An 18,763-nucleotide genomic window follows, 5' to 3' on the forward strand; every position below is an offset into this window, starting at 1 on the left:
CTAAGAGCCAAACTTGTTCAGCTAGAATATGCCATTGACCCCAGGAGAAAGGATTGGGGGAATGAGGCAACATTGTGCCCTTCGTTGGAGAGGAAGGAGCACATCCCTTTATCTTGAGCCAAGCAGAGTTTAGGGACCATAACACTGATGGGAGGTTCTCGTCTGCTTTGTCTGTTGCTGAGTCCCCAGCACCCTAAGGCTGGTAAACAGTAGGTGCTTGATAAAGACACCTGCAGTTCAGTGGGTTTGAGCCAGGCTCTACAGGTGCAGAGCAAAGGGCAGAGCAACGGTGGACCCCACGGAGGAGCCAGCCTTAAGTCATCTCTACTCAAAAGTGCTTCCTGGTGAGGGAGGAGGCCTCTGGGAGACCGCCATTCTCGAAGGAGCCAAAGGGGCTGGCAAACTGTGGCTGGCAGGAGGTTCAGGCCTTCCTGGTGCTGGGGAGCGTGGGCAGAGGAATCAGCAAGAATGTCTCCAAGAAACCTGCACAAGGGCCTCCAGGGAGAAATTGCCTCCCAAAGGCCCTGATGCCAAGTGGGTGACAACTCTGACTGCCACGGAACATGGTACCCTTTACTCCCAAAACCCTCACCCCTGGGCCTGACCCTCTAGGGGCCAAGAACTGCGCTTGGCAGAGTTAAGACAGAAGTCAGCTGCCCTCAAGCCTGGGTCATCCTGCATGAGGAGAGAAGCTCTAATTAGTTCCCGGGGAACTAATCTCAGGAGAAGGCTCATGTTTGGGAGGTAAGGGTACAGAGGGCATAAGTCACTTGGACCTACTGGGTTTGAGGTGTGTGGGGACATCAGGGAGATCTAATGGCCCCTGCTTCCACCAGATGACATCACATTCCTGTCCTATGGCTCTCTCTTATGGATCCGGGAGGCCTCAAGACTGCTTGCAGGTGAGGGCTATTAAGGGCCAGGCGAAATCTTCACGCTGTTCCAGCAGCTGACCGCTCTGCAGAGTTAAGGGTGTAGTTCGTGGCAGCCGCACCCTCAGTGTGGCTCATGTGGCAGAAATATGTGGGAACCAGGTGATTTCCCATCTCCTGGTCAGGAGGTGGGGTTTTCCATTCCCTGAGAGTCACTTCCCAGTTTCTCACTCAGCACCTAGTAGCACCATCCTTGTCGTCCCCTCCCCGTCATGGGGTTGGTGGCTCACAATGGGGGCTTCTGTAACAGTTTAGGCAGCCTGCAATGAGGGAACAGGAAAACAGAATAGGTGTCTCTTTCCACCCTGCCCACCCCCACTTCTCAGAAATGCCCTGTGTGTCCCGCCAGGTGCACTGGCTCACGCATGTAATCCTAGCACTCTAGGAGGCCAAGATGGGTGAATTCCTTGAGCTCAGGAGTTGAAGACCAGCGTGAGCAAGAGTATGACCCCGTCTCTATGAAAAATAGAAAAAATAGCCAGGTGCCGTGGCAGGTACCTGTAGTCCCAGCTACTCGAGAAACTGAGGCAAGAGAATTGCTTGAACCCAAGAATTTGAGGTTGCTGTGAGCTATGATGCCATGGCACTCTAGCCTGCCTGGGCAACACAATGAGACTGTCTCAAAAAAAAAAAAATGAATTGCCCTGTGTGCTGGGAGGAAAGACTCCCTCATAAGGATGTTTAAAGATAAGTGAACAAATGAATAGTAGTAATAACACCTAATACTTTTTTTTTTGTAGAGATAGAGTCTCACTTTATTGCCCTTGGTAGAGTGCCATGGCATCACATAGCTCACAGCAACCTCCAACTCCGGGGCTTAGGCGATTCTCTTGTCTCAGCCTCCCGAGTAGCTGGGACTACAGGCACCCGCCACAACACCCGGCTATTTTTTTGTTGCAGTTTGGCCGGGGCCAGGCTTGAACCTGCCACCCTCGGTATATGGGGTTGGCGCCCTACACACTGAGCCACAGGCGCCACCCATAACACCTAATATTTATACAGTACTTGGGTTACAAAAGTACTTAAGTATACCTATAATAAATCTATATAATGTATGTCATAAATCTTTTTTCTTTTTTGAGACAGGGTCTCATTCTGTCACCAGGGCTAGTATGCCTTGGCATCACAATAGCTCACTGTAACTTCCCACTCCTGGGGGTCAAGGGATCCTCCTGCCCAAGTAGCTGGGACTGCCGGTGCCCATCAGCACATCCAGCTAATTTTTCTATTTTTTCTTTTTGTAGAAATGAAGTCTCCCTCTTGCTCAGGTTGTGTGTATTATAAATCTCTTACTCTACAAAATAGCCCCATGAGGTCGGTGCAGAGATTCAGAACATGTAATCTGTCTCCAGAGTCTAAATGAGTGAATGATCTGGAGACCCTGTGGTCCTTGCCAGAGCCGGTGTCAGCTTCGGGGGAGGTTTTCAAATTAGTGCCCCTCTCCCAAGGCAGCGGGAAGCCTGTGGGAGCTGGGAAGGGTAGATGGAGGCAGAGCAAGAGGAGAGGCCCAGCCTGGTCAGTCACAAAGCTAGAGGGAACCTGTTCCCACAGCAGGTCTCCTACTCCCCACGGGGAACGATGCTTCCAAGGGTAGGGGGCGATAGCAGGAAGTTGAACGCTAAGAGGGACGCTGAGGTGTCGCCTGTGGGTCCTGGTGCTCAGCACCGTCTGGGGAGGGGGCGTGGAGGAGGCGTGTCCAAGAGGCTGGGGGACCAGCTGGCCCCGCCCGGCCCCGCCCCGCGGCCAGCCCTCCAGCCGGTACTTGAGACCGGCTTTCGCTTTCAGTCGAGGCTCCTGGAGCCTGGAGAGAGGGTGCGAGGGCGAGCCTTCGCCGGACCACGCCTGCGCTCATGGCGCCCGCCGCCCTCTGGGCCGCGCTGGCCGTCGGACTACAGCTCTGGGCCGCGGGGCACGCCGTGCCCGCCCAGGTAGGTGACTCGTGTGGCCCCGTAGGGGACAGCCTTCTCGTGCGCCCATCCCTCCGGCACTAAGCCCTCGGGTGCCTGGGCCACACTTTCTCGTGGCGCCGTCGTGGATCGGGGGCCCCTTGGCCCCGAATCGCCTTCTTCACCCTTATCAGTCACGCACCACGCGCCTCGGGGACCCCCTGGCGACCCCGGGCCTGGTACACATGCAGCCGGGAGAGAACTTTGGCTCCGCAGCCCCACTTGCCAAGGAAGCGCCCCGGCTCCTCCGTGAGCACACATACACCTGGGCGTTCCGGGCTCATCAGCGCGCCCTGGCCAGATCCCCGCTGGATCCTGGACCCTCCTCCTTTGCCCCTGGGACTGCTTCGACAGTCGACAGTCCTTCCCTCCCACGGGGGGCGTAGGGGGCTGCACTGGGGCGCTGCCCCCACTGCCCACACCAGGCACCTTCTTCAGATTTCCTCCTCTTCTGGGCTATGGTTTTCCTCTTTCTTAGAAATACTGGGGCTGTGTGTCTGAAGAACAGGACCAGGTGTGTACAAAGACCTAATAAGGGCACGTTCGCACCTTGCCTGGGCTCCTTCTCCATCCTCCTCCTGATGTGTCCAGGGGCCACTGCAAAGGCAGATCTCTATGGGCCTTGGGTGCAGGGCAGGTGAGGGAAATCTTCTGGGCTGATTATCAAGCAATGCAGAGGTGGTCTCCAAGGGGACCCAGAAAATGGAGAGAGCAGAGACTACAGAGTGCTGACATCACCTGCCATAAGGGCAAGGTCTAGTCTCTTTGTGTCCTTTGACATTCTTTGTCTCCATAGTATAGTAACCCTATTTTACAGTGAGGGAAAACTGAGGCTCAGAGAACAGTGTATTTCTTTTTTTTTTTTTTTTTTTGAGACAGAGTCTCATTTTTTCGCCCTTGGTAGAGTACTGTGGCATCACAGCTCACAGAAATCTCAAATTCTTGGGCTTAAGCGATTCTTTTGCCTCAGCCTCCCAAGTAACTGGGACTACAGGCGCCCACTACAACACCCAGTGGGGTCTTGCTCTGGCTCAGGCTGGTCTCGAACTTCTGAACTCAGGCAATCCACCCACCTCGGCCTCCCAGAGGAGAACTTGTATTTCTTGGAAGGCCATGGGGAGAGTTCTTCCCTCAAATGGGGCATCTTCTTCCTTAGCCCCCAGTGTCTGGGGAGGAGTGAGCATTCATCCCTTCATCATGAGCCTACCCTGATGGACACATGCTGTGCTGATCTGTCTGGATGTCTTGACTGGGGAGGAAGGTGGGAGGTGGTGTTGCCTCTTGTGGTGACATGCTATGAGTCAGGGATCCAAGGCCAAAGAGGGTGGAAGTTCTCAAGGGTGGAAGATGGGGGGCAATCATGCTAGAATGGACTCACCCACAGTGGGGGCCAGGAGTGACCAGGAGTGGGTCTGGGGGAGGCAGCCCGAGCAGAGGTTCTGGGTGACCTTTGGTTCAGGAGAATCCTAGCTGTGAGGGTGAGTGTGAATGGAGACCTCTGTGGTCCTCCTACCACAAACTCTCACCTTGGGGGTGGGGTGAGAGTCCTGCCACTGAGCTCGAGTCTGCTTGGGTGAACCCCAGGGCCTTCTGGAACCCTGGCAGGATGTGTGGGGCAGCCACAAGGCTCTGCAAGATGCAGGCTGAAGTCCTGAAATTGCTTGTGGAGTTTCCTTGCCACTTCCTTCCCCTCCTGACCAGCGCCTGCTGCAGCTCAGACTGCCTGCTCCCGGGACTGCCTGAGTGGACTGCTGCCTTAGCCACTTAGCTGGTCACCCAGCCCAGCCCCTCTCCCTTGAGGCAGAGACCCTTCTCAAGTTTGAAGCACATCTGCCTGCCTGGGGAGCGACCTGTGTCTCCCAGTGGCCGAGGCAGAGACTCCCCCAGATTTCCCAGGCCAGAGTGAGCTCTCTGGGCTCCCTCCTCCCCCCCCCGCACCACACACACACAGTCCTCACCCCTATGCAACCTGTGATGGTGGTCATGGCATCATTGTGTAGAGAGCCTTTGCCCATGTCACCTCTGTGTGACATGCCCCCTTAGCAATGTCCTTCAAGGCCCTTTGCAAATGCCATTCTCTCCAGGAAATCCTTTTCTTATTTTCACAGTTGGATTTGATCTTCTCTTGGGACTCTGAGGACCTTTTGTTCCTTTTGAAGACAGATTCCATTCTGCCTTTTTTTTTTTTTTGAGACAGAGCCTTAAGCTGTCGCCCTGGGTAGAGTGCTGTGGCATTACAGCTCACAGCAACCTCCAACTCCTCAGCTTAAACAATTCTCTGCCTCAGCCTCCCAAGTAGCTGGGACAACAGGCACCCGCCACAATGCCCGGCTATTTTTTGGTTGCAGCCCGTCATTGTTGTTTGGCGGGCCCAGGCTGGATTCAAACCCACCAACTCAGGTGTATGTGGCTGGCACCTTAGCCGCTTGAGCCACAGGCGCCAAGCCTCCATTCTGCCTTTTAATCTAGCTGTGTCTTATCCACCTCAGTGGATTGGAAGGTTCCTTGAGGGCCAGGACTATGGGCTCCTTCTCCTTTTCATTATTGGCACCACCATAGCTCCTGTTTTCTGAACACCTACTGAGCTCCAGGCAACGCGCTAGGTATTTTGCCACAGAATTGCACTGAAACCTCCCCTAGGACAACTTCTAAAAAGCTGTGGTGCTGTTCCCTTTGAGAGACCTGGAACCTGAGGACCAGAGAGATAGGTGATGGCATTTCCCAGGATTGCAGAGCTGGGGGTGAAGGGTGGGGTTTGAATATATTTCTGCTTGATTCCAGAGTTCTTTTCACTCTATGCTCCCCATACCTATATCCCCTCTCCTGCCCCCAGCCAGTCTTGAGCACAGTGGGTTCTCAGGATTTATTCATATGACAAATGCCAGTAAAGCTGACAGGGCAGAGGTGTGGTTGGTACCCTCTGATGGCAGTGGGCAGGGCCTGGGGGTGGTCTCTGCCTGCTAGGTCTGGAACCTACTGATCCCTGAAAGTCTTGGGGCTGAGGAGCTGCTGTTTGCTTTCTTACCACCCAGGGCCTGGGGCCAGTTCTGATTAGGGGAGGGATTGGGGCTCCTAGCTTGGACATTGGAGTAGTCTTGGGTGACCTGGGTACCTGCTCGCCCCTAGGCTCTTCCCTTCTTCCACCACTTCTCTGCCCTTTGCCCCTTGCCCTGCATCCCAGAGGGGAGGCTGTGTGCTCAGTGAGGATGTGGCCTAGTGCTCGGGCACCTCTTGGCAGACAGCAGTGGGCAGGAGGCCAGGCACCCTAATGCAGAGCCATTCGTTCATTCATTCCCCAAATCTTCATGAACACCTGCTCCAGGCCCAGCCCAGTACCTAGTTCTGGGTACCCCAAGGTGACCATTACCTGGATCTAGCCCTCCAGGAGCCACACTGCCTATAGGTCACTTGGGCTCTGTCCTGACTGCCCCTGTGACCTGGTCCCAGTGAGTGAGTCTCCGCTTTCTCATTTGTTCTCCACTCTGCCCTCCTTGTAAGCCCTGTGGGTGTGGAGGGCTGGGAACCTGCCTAGCCTTCTGGTGTTGAAGAGTGGGCCCGACTATTGTCCTGGGGTCTAGCCCAGTGGCTCCCTGTAAGACTGTCCCTCTCTAGGGCTGCATGACACATTATGGCCCTTATTATCCGATGCTTCCTGGAGGAGCATCCAGGGCAGTGGCGTGGTGGGGGTGGGAGGAGAAGTGTTGCTGCCAGCGACAGTGGGTGTATTATATTCAGCTCACTTTTACACTTGATCTTAGCCAAAAGGCCGAGAAGTGACATATATTCAGTTCACTTTTATGCCATGCTGGCTGCACACACACCTGCCACACACATACCTGCCACAGGGCCTTTGCATGTGCTTTCCCCTTTGCCTTACATGCTCTTCCCACTACTTTGCCCTGGTTTCATTCCCTACTGCCTCTGCACAAATGGACCATCCTGCCTAGAAAACCTCCCTGCCAGGTACTCTCACTCCCTGACCTGATTTGTTTTTCTACATAAAAATCTTGATCTGTTGTATTTATTTCCTTCACTTTTAGTATGTCTTCTCCCAAGAACGTAAGCACAGTGAGGGCAGAGACTCATTCGCTGCTACAGACCATAGCCTAGAATGGGGTTCTCAGGTTCAGTGCCATTGACATTAGGGCCACATACTCTTTGTTGTAGAGCATTCAGCAGCATCCCTGGCCTCTAGCTACTAGATACCAGTAGCAGCCCCCTCAGTGTGACAATCAAAAATGTCCTCATATAGAACCACTGGCCTGGGACTATGCCTGCCACGTCCATGTTGTAGGTGTTCAAAAAATATTGAATAAATGTGAAAAAAATATTCGTTTGACCTTTACAATGACCTTGTTTTATATATGAGGAGAGAGGAGAGTTTAAAGTCCGGGGTGGCAGAGCTGGGTTCTGGTCTCCTTCCCTCTCTTAGGCTATTTCTATGGGCCCCTCTCCCTGCTCTGTGGGATCTGTTGAGTCTGGGGGTCCTCCCCCCAGAATGCTCACACTCCCCATCTCCCAGCCTGGCACATGATGGGGCCACCCACTGGAAGTGACTCAGTAAACATGTGATTTGCCCAGAAGTAGGCAGAGAGGGAAGTCAGGGCTTGGGGTAGGAGAGGGCTGCCATGGGGTGAGCAGGGACAAAGTGAGGTGCTGGGGTTCCCAGTTCTGGACATTCTCTGCTGGGCACAGGAGAGCAGAACTGACACTGGGGAAAGGCCAGGCCTCCAAATCAGATAGATCTCACCTATAGACCTACCTTGCTGATTACTGGCTAAGACGTGACTTTGGCAAGTCTCTCCATCCCTGGGAGCCTCTGTGTTCTCATCTCTAAAATGGGAAGAAATTTCACCTTACCGGCTGGTTGTCAGGATGAAAAGTGCTTTCTGGTCCTACCTATGGTTTTGTAGGCCTAACCCGAGTGGTTCCTGGGACAGTGCTCAGGCTAAGGTTAGGATCCCCATGCAGTCAGACTCTCTGGCTCTGAGTTGGAGTGCCTCAAAGCTTAGGTAACTGTCACCAATTGCCCAGAGTCCCTGGGAGCAACTTCCCTCCTACCTGCCTTCCTCTCACACCATCTGCCTGACTGAGGGGCCTTAGGACCTCCACATTGGGGAAAAGGCTTTGGGGTCACCTCTCCACCCCTTTTGGTGAGTGACAGCTGCTGTGTGCCATTTTGGGGTGAGCAAGAGACACATTTGGTATAGTATTGAGGGGAGGCAGAAGGTTTCAGTTTGCAAGACGTGCATGGATAGATTGCAGGTGGTCTCTGAAACCTCTTCCATTTCTAACCTCCGTGACGATGAAGGTTGTTTGTGACCCCAAGCAGGGCATGCTCGGTAGGGGGTTCTTCTGAGGTCATGTTGTCTATTCCCTGATTTCCAAGTTCCAAGACAGCATGGCTCCAAGGAAGGGGCACTGGCTTGAGTGTTAGGAGATCAGAGTTTCCATATAAGCACTGTTATCAACTCACTGTGTGACTTTGTTCAAGTTACTTAACCTCTCTGAGCCTAAGCATTCCTATCTGTAAAACCTAACACCACTGGCCTCAACATTCTCCCAGAATGTTAGGGAAATGTCATCTTGTGTGCACTTGACAAAGGCCAGAGATTAGGGGGTGAAGGGTGTAAATTGTCCCCAGGAAGGAGAGCGTGGCACTCCCCACTGTTAATATCATGGTTCTATCATCTTCTCTTTGTGTTGACCTCAATCCCACTTACTTTGGTTGAGGTTATTTCCTTGACTCAGCTCCCAAAGGTATCAGGAGATGCAGAATCCTCTGGCATCATATATTCCTGCTGCTCCACCCCTTGGTATCTAGTTAGCACCTTTTCCAATTCACAAGCTAGACCCTTTCCCCAGACGGTGGGAAAGTCCTCACTGTCAGCATCCAGTTCAGGGCCTGCTGTTTGCAAACCCACAGGTTCAAGGAAGCCTTGAGCAAGGAGGGTATTTTCCTCAAAGAAGTCCTTTGTCACCGGTAACAGGCACACACCCCTCCGCTCTGGCTCTGAGCCCTGCAGCCTAGAGCTTTGGGCATCTGTCTCCCTCTGCCAAGCAATTGACTGCAGGGCTGGGGCTCTGAAGTGCAAGTGTCACCCCCTCCCCCATTGAGGCCCACAATCTTTTTCCACTGTAGCACATCATGATGTCACAGCTGGTGGTGGCGTCATTGTGGTTTAGAGCACTCGACTGTGAGCTCAGGAGGAAGTGTCTGGGGTTCTGAAGTGTGAGTCTTCCAAGTGGGAACCCCAGGTATGCTGGAAAACTCCAGTTAACTGTGTGTCCCCGGACCCCAGCTCTGGCCTTGGCTCTGGCCCTGCTTTCTTGTGGATGGTGACAAACCACACTGCCTCTCTGAGACTCCATATCTTCTTTGCAGATGAGGAGGGTTGGAGGCTTATAACCGGATGAATGATTACGTTGCTAGAGCCAGAAGGCCCGTCAGCTGGCCAGCTCACAGCGTGGGAGGGGGCTTAGAGCCACTCTCAGGCTCCTGGAGGGCCAGCTCCCTGCGACTATTGGCTTTAGTACCAGACACTAGGTCATGTTCTGCTGAGGAAAACTGACAGTGCGCCTGACTTTGAGGGGAGCAGCGTGCATCCCTTTCAGGAGTGTTTGCTGGTTCCTTGGGAGACCTAGCAGCCCCCTGCTCTGTTTGTAGCCAGGGCCCTGGGTTGACTTGGCTACTCTGATCAGAGACAGGACAGAAATCCTCAGGGGGTGCCATCCAGACAGTGGCCACCACCAGGGTAAGGCTGATATGGCCATGGGTTCAGGGAACCGAGAGCCTTCCTGAGAGCAGAGCAGGAAGGGAGGGACTCGCTGGCCGTTTAGGCAGACTGTGAACAGGGGAGGGTGTCCCAGGCCATCAGTGAGACCTTCTCAAATGCCTTTCAGGAGAGAGGCCAGAGGCTGCAGAAGTGGACAAAGCCCAGGGCTGGGAGTCAGGGGTCTCCACCTCAGGGAGGACTTTGGCAGTGCCCTTCCCTCTTCTGAGCTCCAGCTGCCCCTGTTATGACTTGAGATTAGCAAGGACCTCCTTGACCCCCACCTTGGGTCCTGGGCCCCAGTATTAGGCCATGGTGGTGGCAAGGGGAGTTGGGTATAGATCAGGCTTCCATGTGGCCCCTCTCAGAAGGCCTTGTCTGGCCCTGGCCTTGACAGTGATTCTCTGGGGACAGGCTCCAGCTCTGCACTCTGCCTTGATTAATAGGAGTCTGGCCAGGGTCCTGGGCCCTCCCTCCTGCTGACCCACAGCCCCAGCTCTGAGGCGGCTCTGAGCGAACTCCGAGGCAACTCCGAGGCCCCAGGCTGTTGCTGACCCTGCCCACAGGTGCTCCAGCCCAGGTCTCCTGCTTCCTTGGATGCACAGCCGCAAATCCTGCCCCTTCTCATCCTGTGTCCCCAGCTCCCTTGAGCCTCCTCATGCACCCCACAGTGGGTCCCCCATTCTCTCTGTCATCACCCCTCCCAGCCCCTCGGCTCATATCCTCCTGGCCTGGTCCTTTGCTCACTGCTCTCATCTGTTCTTGTCACCTTCATGATCCTGCCCCCATCCTACCCTCCTCCAGGACACATGGAGGGTGGACCTACTAAACTCTAAGCTGTGGAGGGTACGCAGGCCTGGGATGACCGGCTTTAGGTGTCAAAATGGTGTCTCAAGAGGCAGGACAGCAGGGGTCAAGGGTGGTAGACCATTCTAGTTGGAGCTTAAGATTTGTAGGGAGCAGAAATGGCACATGAGGCTGTAAGTTTGGGGCAGTGTAGGGAGGTGGTGCTTCCAATTACATTAAGAAATTGTACTTGGGCTGAACATGGTGGCTGACACCTGTAATCCCAGCATTTGGGAGGCTGAGGCGGGTGGATTGCCTGAGCTCACAGATTCGAGACCAGCAAGAGTGAGACCTTGTCTCAAAAAAATAGCCAGCCCTCGGGGCTCGGCTCTCGTAGCTCAGTGGTTAGGGCACTGGCCATATATGCCAGGGTTGGCGGGTTCAGACCTGGCCTGGGCCTGCTAAACAACAATGACAACTACAACAAAAAAATAGCCGGGCATTGTGACGGAACCTGTAGTCCCCAGCTACTTGAGAGGCTGAGGCAAGAGAATCGCTTAAGCCCAAGAGTTTGAGGTTGCTGTGAGCGGTGACTCCACAGCACTTTACCGGGGGCAGCAAAGTGAGACTCTGTATCAAGAAAGAAAGAAATTGTACCTGCTGTAATTTGGGGGAGTTTACTAAATGCTCACATGTTTTATCTCATTGAATTCTTTCATTAGCCTTAGGAGGTATGAGCTATTATCAGTCCATTTCTATAGATGAAGACTGAGGTTTTATTAAATTCCTTTGTTTCTTTTCTTTTCTTTCTTTTTTTGAGACAGAGTCTCACTATGTTGTCCTCAATAGAAAGCTGTGGCATCAACAGCTCACAGCAACCTTAAACTCTTGGTCTTAAGCAAGTCTCCCGCTTCACCCTCCCAAGTAGCTGGGACTACAGGCGCCTGCCACAACGCCCAGCTATTTTTTTGTTGCAGTTGTCATTGCTGTTTAGCAGGCCTGGGCCGGGTTTGAACCCACCAGCCCTGGTGTATGTGGCCGGTGCCCTAACCACTGAGCTACAGGTGCCGAGCTGAAGCTCCTTTATTTCTTTAAAACCAAAACAAAACAATGCCTTCAAGTCTGTCTGCTAATAAGGTGGGGGAATTGTGATTTAACCCAGATATTCTTAGCTTTCATCTGTCACAGGGACCTCCTGTTAGGAGTTGAGGGAGTGGGGAGCCACTGAAAGTTTTTGAGCAAGGGAGTGAGTGACCCGGGACAGAGAGAGTGTTAGGAAGACTGCTCAGACCTTATTGTGAAGGACAGATGGGATGGGGAGACTGGAGGCTGTCACCATGGTTCAGAGCTCTGGGCTGGAGAGAAGCAGCAGAGCAGGAAGGAAGGGCCAAGAGGCTTGAGGGAGGAGGAGGACGCCTTTAGACTAGGACCATACATGCAGGGTGGGGACAGAAACGCATGGGAGGAAGAGGCTGTGCTCCCTCCATCCCCATCTTGCAGCAGGTGGTCCCTCTGGCCTTAGCTCTGACCTGGCCAGAGCCCAGTGGCCTGATTCTTGTCAATTCCCTGTGTCCCTGGAGCTCTGTTGGTCAGTTGCAGGGCAAGCCTGGCTTCGGTCAGCCCTGGCTGGTCACTCTGGTTGGGGTGGGCATGAGACTTAGCAGGGCTGCTTTTCATCTTGGGTGTGAGAGATGACACCCCCCACTGGCACTTGGGGGCAGTGTTTTAGGGGTCTTCCTAGCCCTGCTGCCCGGGTACCTGGCGACCCTCTGAGCTGCTCCCTGAGCTTTGCCTTCCTCAGCTGTCAGGTAGGAATAAAAGGGCTACTCTTGGTCACTTCCCATGAGGCCAAGAGCTGCTGGGAGGTGCAATGAACTGGGAGTTAAGAGCTCACATCTATGGGGTGTTGCTTAGATGCCAGGTAAGCTTCTGATCCCTTAAATGCATGGAGTGCCTTTCCATCCTCACAGCACCTGGGGGGCATATTATCCCCATTTTACAGAAGAGGCAACTGAGGCACAGAAGTTAAGCTACAAGCTCCGGTTTTGCAGCTCACTAGAGGCAGAGGCAAGATACCAGCCCAGGTGGCCAGGCCTGCTTGAGATGGTGGTCAAGGTGATTGTGAGCAACCATTATCTGAAAACTGTCCCTCAGTTTGCCCCCCAGGAGATGCCACCCCCTCTCCTTGTGAGCCTTGCCCAGTTTTCACACTAGCCCCAACTTACTTCAGCTCATTGGAAATTAAAAATTTTGCTTCTGTTGAATTGTTGAGCATCTATTAGGCACCAGCTGTGGGCCATGCACTGGCTGGGTATGGAGCGATGAGTAATTAAAACGTGGGTGACATGGAGCTCCAGCTGCCAGCCCTGTGGAGTGGGCACAGTTTTTGTCCCCATTTTATAGATGATAAAACAGAGGAGGGGGAATGGCAGAACTGGGATTAAAAGCTGGGTGTCTGGCTCAGAGCTCATGCTAGGACATGGGAGGAGGCATGGGGGAAAACAAAATTCTCCTCCAACTAGTCTGGTCTGGGTGGAATAGAGATACACCCGGGTTGTCACGGGAGCCCCTAGGACAGACCTCTGACCCCATCTGAAATGATAGCGGCGGGGACTCCCAAGAGAAGCCCAGAGTTAGCCCCGCGGGTGGGTCGGGATGTTGGGTGGCGGCAGCAGCAGGAGTGGAGGACGGAGGTTTCGGGGCACATGCTGCTCTGTGCTGTGGACAGTGACAGGTGAAGTGCCCACAGCAGGACACGCAGGCAGGAGCCGGGCTCGCTGCTCCAGGCACCTGGCTGATGGGTTGTGCTCTGCCTGAAGGTGGTGGCGCCAATGAAAACTTCTAAGGTGGACCAGACTTGATGTGGGAAGGTGGCTTAGGTCTATGTGCAAAGGGACATCAGGCTGGGGACCAAGAGGAGGAGCCTGCAGCTGCTGGAGATGCTGAGGGTAGCAAGGAGGGGGCTGTGGGAGATGGAGGAGGTGATACTAACAGGCTCCATGGAGGGTGACAGTGGGGGAGGTTTGGGGTACTCTCTGTCACTGGACTGAGCGGTCCTTGGGGCAAGGCCCAGGCTTGGGCATCTTTAAGCGCTTACTTAAGTGCTAAGTATCCTAGCACTTAACACAAAACCTGGCTTCAAGAACCGGATACCAGTCTGGGCTTCTGGTCTGCCCCCAGCTCACTTCTAAAGCAACATCACAGGCATCACAGGCTGGGGGTGGGATGTGTCACCCTGGGCCGCCCCCCTTGATGTGGTCAGTCCTTCCTGATGCAGACACTGTTCCACTCCGTGACGGCACACGGGCCTCCGCTACCTGACCCTGGCATCACTATGACGGCCTGGCCTGATGTGGCTGTACCTCACAGTCCATAGGCTCCTGTGAACCCCCAAGCTTGAGACCCAAATGCTTCTGCTGCCGCCCACCCTGCCCCAGGGGCCTGGGGACCTGTCATGCAAATGATGTGGTTTCTCTATTGCTTGAAGACAGTTTCCACCTTTTGGGGGTCCTTGGGCAGACATGCCAACACCTCCCCACACCTGCAACATCTGCCTGGGGACCCTAGAGCCCTTTTTTTCCTGGGAGAGTCACTGAACCTTCTACCCCTGCTTGCTGTGCATTCTTAGAAGTGTCTCTCCCCTCTGTGGGCCCCTTGTCTAGAAAACGAGGGAGCAGACCAAGGTCACAAGGTTTAAAATTGTCAGCGGGCATGGGGGCTGTGTAGCTGCACCAGCTCTTGGTTTGCCACTCACTTCTTGGCCTTGCACACTTTGTATTGAATCTCCCAAAGCCTCCATTTCTGCATCTGGAAAATGGGATGGTTCTGACCTCATTGCAAGGATAAAATGGAACATGTGAACATGCCCAGCACTGTATCTGCACACAGTGGGTGCTTTCCCTGGATCTGAGCAGTCTCTGTCCTTGAGGAATACTCTCTATCCCCAAAGTCTGAAGCTTTCCCTGTGGTCACCTTCTCACTGTGTCACCTCCGGCTCTCAGCTGGCAGATGCCTGCCCAGGGGTGTCTGGAAAATTAAGGGTGGTGTTCTAATGGTGGCAGGAAGAGCAGATGGCTCCACAGATGTAGTCCTTTCAGAGGACATTGTCTTGGTGATGGCCACTTCTTCCTCCTCCCCCAAACCTGCTCTCTTTCCTTCCTCTCTCACTTCTATTTATAAATAGGAGAAGGGACTGAGGCCTCAACCTTGGGGTACTCACAGGGCCTTAGTGTGGGAACAAAAAAAGTGGCAAGGTGGCGCCGGCCACGTACACCAAGGCTGGTGGTTTTGAACCCAGCCCAGGCCAGCTAAAACAACAATGACAACCGCAACAAAAAAAAATAGCTGGGTGTTGTGGCAGGCACCTGTAGTCCCAGCTGCTTGGGAGGCTGAAGCAAGAGAATCGCTTAAGCCCCAAGAGTTTGAGGTTGCTGTGAGCTGTGACGCCACGGCACTCTACCCAGAGCGACAGCTTGAGACTCTGTCTCACAAAAAAAAAAAACAACCAAAAAAAAAAAAGAAAAAAAGTGACAAATAGGCTGGGCCAGGGTTGCCAGGTTCCCTGACACAGACTCTGGAATCAGAGAAACCCGTGTGGTCCCCTGGCCCTGCCCCTTACTAGGTCATGGCTCCAGCAGAGGCCCCTCCTGGACTATCTCACTCTTGCAGTGTTGTCCACCAGCTGTGCTTTGAGTCTCCCAGGGTGAGAGAGGAGACAGGGAAAGGAAGAGAGGGTACAGGGGGCAGGACAGGTGGTCCCTGACTCACCGGGTCAGCCTACTGTCCTGGGCGCTGGTGGAGCTTCTCCTTGCCAGGCCTCTGAGGCTTGCTTTCTTTGAGGGACTCAGTCCACGTCATCCTCTGGTTGGACGCTTATGGAGCACCTGCCCACTCAACCATTTTATTTTGAGGTCATGTCAGCCCTCCAGTGTTCCTCTGAGCAAAGTCCCTTTGAGCCACCTTAGGAGGCCCTCCTTAGGAGACCCATGTCTCGCCTGAAGGAATCTTCCCTTTCCTCTGCCCTACCCAGTCCTCCACCCCACTCAGGCATCGCCCCTGCCATCATATTTGCTTGGGCTTTAGGCTTCCTGAGGAATGGGCCTGGTGCCAGCTTATGGGTAACTCTGTGTCCCCAGGAGTCACAGGCCAGCTTCATCATACGTGCTCTTGAGGTGGGAGGGAGGCTCCTTTTGCAAGGCCTGCATGGACCATCTGGCACCCCACTAATACCGGGCAACTCACTGCCCGGGGTCTTGTTCTCACCTTGCCAGTCCTAGGAGATGCCAAAGCAGAAAGAGACAAGTTCTCCTACTCTGTAGCAGGGCCCTCGCATGCCCCTTACTGATACCTGTGGAGCCCCTAAGAGTCTGGGAGAAGATGATGTACTCAAGTGGGACCCTCCTGCCTTTGTCTCTCACAGCAAGCCCTGGAGGAGTCAGGGCAAGGTGTATGACTCCCATTTTACAGGTGACAGTGCTGAGGCTCAGAGAAAGTGACATCCCCCAGGCTCTCAGGACCAGCGTGTACATGACCTCCAACCTAAGTCAGCACCCCTCCTACACTGCCAGGTGTCTAGTCCACCAGGGAGGGTGGACATCCTGCTCAGTGTGCTCTCCCAGGAGAGAGGGGATGGGGAGCCAGAGGCTGGAGCGTGGAAGCTCCCCCACACCCACCCTCAGCTCTGCTCTCCTCAGATGCCCCAGACCAGCTCAGCTCTGCCCTACACTCAGCCCCCACCTGTCAGCTCCATTCATTCATTCACCTCTCGCAAGGGTGGGGCACACACCTGCCCAGCCCCTGAGGTCTCGTGAGGGGTTTGAGCCTTTAAGAACCCCAAGCTGGGCTCGGCGCCTGTGGCTTGAGTGGCTAAGGCACCAGCCACATACACCTGAGCTGGCGGGTTCAAATCCAGGCTGGGCCTGCCAAACAACAATGACGGCTGCAACCAAAAAATAGCCGAGTGTTGTGGCAGGCACCTGTAGTCCCAGCTACTTGGGAGGTGGAGGCAGGAGAATCACTTGAGCCCAAGAGTTGGAGGTTGCTGTGAGCTGTGAAGCCATGTCACTCTACCCAGGGCGAAAGCTTGAGGCTCTGTCTCAAAAAAAAACAAAAGAACCTTAAGCCGGGATCAGGCCTGGTGGTTCATGCCTGTAATCTGGCACTTTGGGAGGCTGAGGTGAGTGGATTGTCTGCGCTTACAGGTTCAAGACCAGCCTGAGCCAGAAGGAGACCCTGTCTATAAAAGTAGCCAGGCGTGGGCGGCACCTGTGGCTCAAGGGGTAGGGCGCGGGTCCCATATGCCGGAGGTGGCGGGTTCAAACCCAGCCCCGGCCAAAAAAAAAAAAACAAAAGTAGCCAGGCGTTGTGGTGGGCACCTGTAGCCCCAGCTACTTGGGAGGCTGAGGCAAGAGAATTGCTTAAGCCCCCAGAGTTGGAGGTTGCTGTGAGCTATGATGCCATAGCACTCTACTGGGGGCAACAAAGTGAGACTCTGTCTTAAAAACAAACATATAAATAAAATTAGAAAAACTGAGGCAAGGGTTTGAGGTTGCTATGAGCGATGGTGATGCCAGGGCACTCTACCCAGGGCTACTGAGTGAGATTCTGTCTTAAAAAACAAAAAACCCAAAACAAACAAAACCCCTCCCCAGAGCTGGTCCTTGGGCTCAGAGCATCAGCCAGGCCCGCACTGTTGTTTTATAGGCAGGGAACCTGAGGCACAGAAAAGCCAGTTAACACTCACTCCAAGGGGGCACCTGAGGGTGGGGAGGGAGGTCTTTGGAGTGGCCTTTGTGGTTGAAACCCATCTTCCTGGTCTTGGAGAGACATGCAGGGGTTAGCTTATTGCCAGGGAGGAAGCACAGGGCTTGCTGAGGCTCAAGTCTCCTCATCTGCGGGTTGGGTGGTGCCAGCATCACAGTGACCGGATGAGGGTTTGCAGAGGCTACAGTGTGTGAACAGCTCTTTAAGATGCCTGGTGTGGAGCAGACAAGGATGATGAGCTGCTGCTGCTGCCGTTTTCACCTCTCTCGCTGTCTCCCACATGGACCCTCTGTCCTGACCTCCTGGCTGTGCACTGAGTGGGCCGCGTTCATCTCCCTGTCACCCTGGCTCTGTACCTAGCTTTGCCCTTTTCCTTAGCTCTTACTTGGACTTCAAGTTTTCTATTGTATGTGTGTGCATCTCCCTAGCTAAGACGGCAGCTTCCCGGGCCAGGGGTTTGATTTGTTCAATGCTCCTTTATGCCCAGCACCTAGAACATTGGGTGCTTGGTACGTTTGTTGAATGAATGAATGAATGTCTTTGCCTTTCCCTCGGCCTCTCTCCACCATGACAATGGGAGGTTGTCTCTGAGGTTCCCAAGTCTGTCTTCAGTGCCTCCCCTTTCATAAGCTCCATGTACCTCTCTAGACTTGGGACAGCTGCCATCAGCTCCTTGCTACACACCTCTGAGACATTGCTGTAAGCCGTTTTCAGTGACTTCCAGATTTTCACCTGGGGCCCCCATGTTTTGAAAGATCAGATCTGCTGCTAAACATGCTGACTAAATCAAATACTGCCCAGTTTATTTCCGCATTTTACAATCTGAAATGTCCCCTCCCGGAGGGAGGGTGGGTGGGGTGTGAATGGGAGCCTCCCCAACTCAAAGCAAAGAAACTGGAGGTTTCCAGCATGCTGTGTCAGAGGCTGCTGCAAGTTCTGGGGGCCTCCAGGGGCCCCTGTTCCTCGGGGAACCCGAGGTGGCTCCCAGGGCTGCTGTTTGGGCCCCAGCCCCTGCTCTGGGGAGCACTACAGAGGCGAGAGTAACCTTTTGTCCTGCCCTGCCAAGGGGCTTTCTGTTCCTCATTGTTTAGCCATGACAGAGCTGTGGTTTTTTGTTTTTCTTTCACTGTCCAAGAGGATAAACAGGCCTGGAGATTGCTCAAGGAAACGGTGACCCCTCCACCAGCCACGGGGGGCTGGAGGCACACACTGCCTTAGGAGGAAATGTCGAGAAGGGTATTCACAGCAAAGAGGCAGAAAGCAGAGGTCATGGGGGTCTGGCTGCCTGTCCAGGATCAGAGAACCCAAACTTGGCCAAGGCAGGGCCCTTTCCCATCAGGCCCTCTGGCGCTGACAGGAAACCCTTCCCCAGCCAGGACAGGGTCTGCCTCTGCTGCTTGGAGCTGCCCTGGCCCGGTGGTTCTCAGGCCCTGGAGGGGTGAGGATACAGGGCAGGGGGTGACCGGGAAGAGGGGAGAGGGGCAACTGGCCTGTGCTGGAGGATACTGTCTGAGGCGGCCTTCAGGGAAGGGCAATTCAAGGGCCTGCCAGGGCGGGGGCAGGC

At 54.2% G+C, this 18,763-nt stretch overlaps 1 protein-coding gene across 2 annotated transcripts in view; it reads left to right on the plus strand.

Moving 5' to 3' along the window:
* The first annotated feature begins 2,720 nt into the window (after positions 1–2,720).
* Positions 2,721–18,763, plus strand: part of TNFRSF1B (TNF receptor superfamily member 1B) — a 40,375-nt gene continuing 24,332 nt past the window's right edge. For both annotated transcript variants that reach the window (XM_053575044.1, XM_053575045.1), the window contains exon 1: positions 2,721–2,860. In XM_053575044.1, the coding sequence (XP_053431019.1) occupies positions 2,783–2,860 (78 nt within the window). In that variant the 5' untranslated portion in view covers positions 2,721–2,782. The remainder of the gene's footprint in view (positions 2,861–18,763) is intronic.

The sequence above is a fragment of the Nycticebus coucang genome, chromosome 22, assembly GCF_027406575.1.
Source record: "Nycticebus coucang isolate mNycCou1 chromosome 22, mNycCou1.pri, whole genome shotgun sequence".
Lineage (NCBI taxonomy): Eukaryota > Metazoa > Chordata > Mammalia > Primates > Lorisidae > Nycticebus > Nycticebus coucang.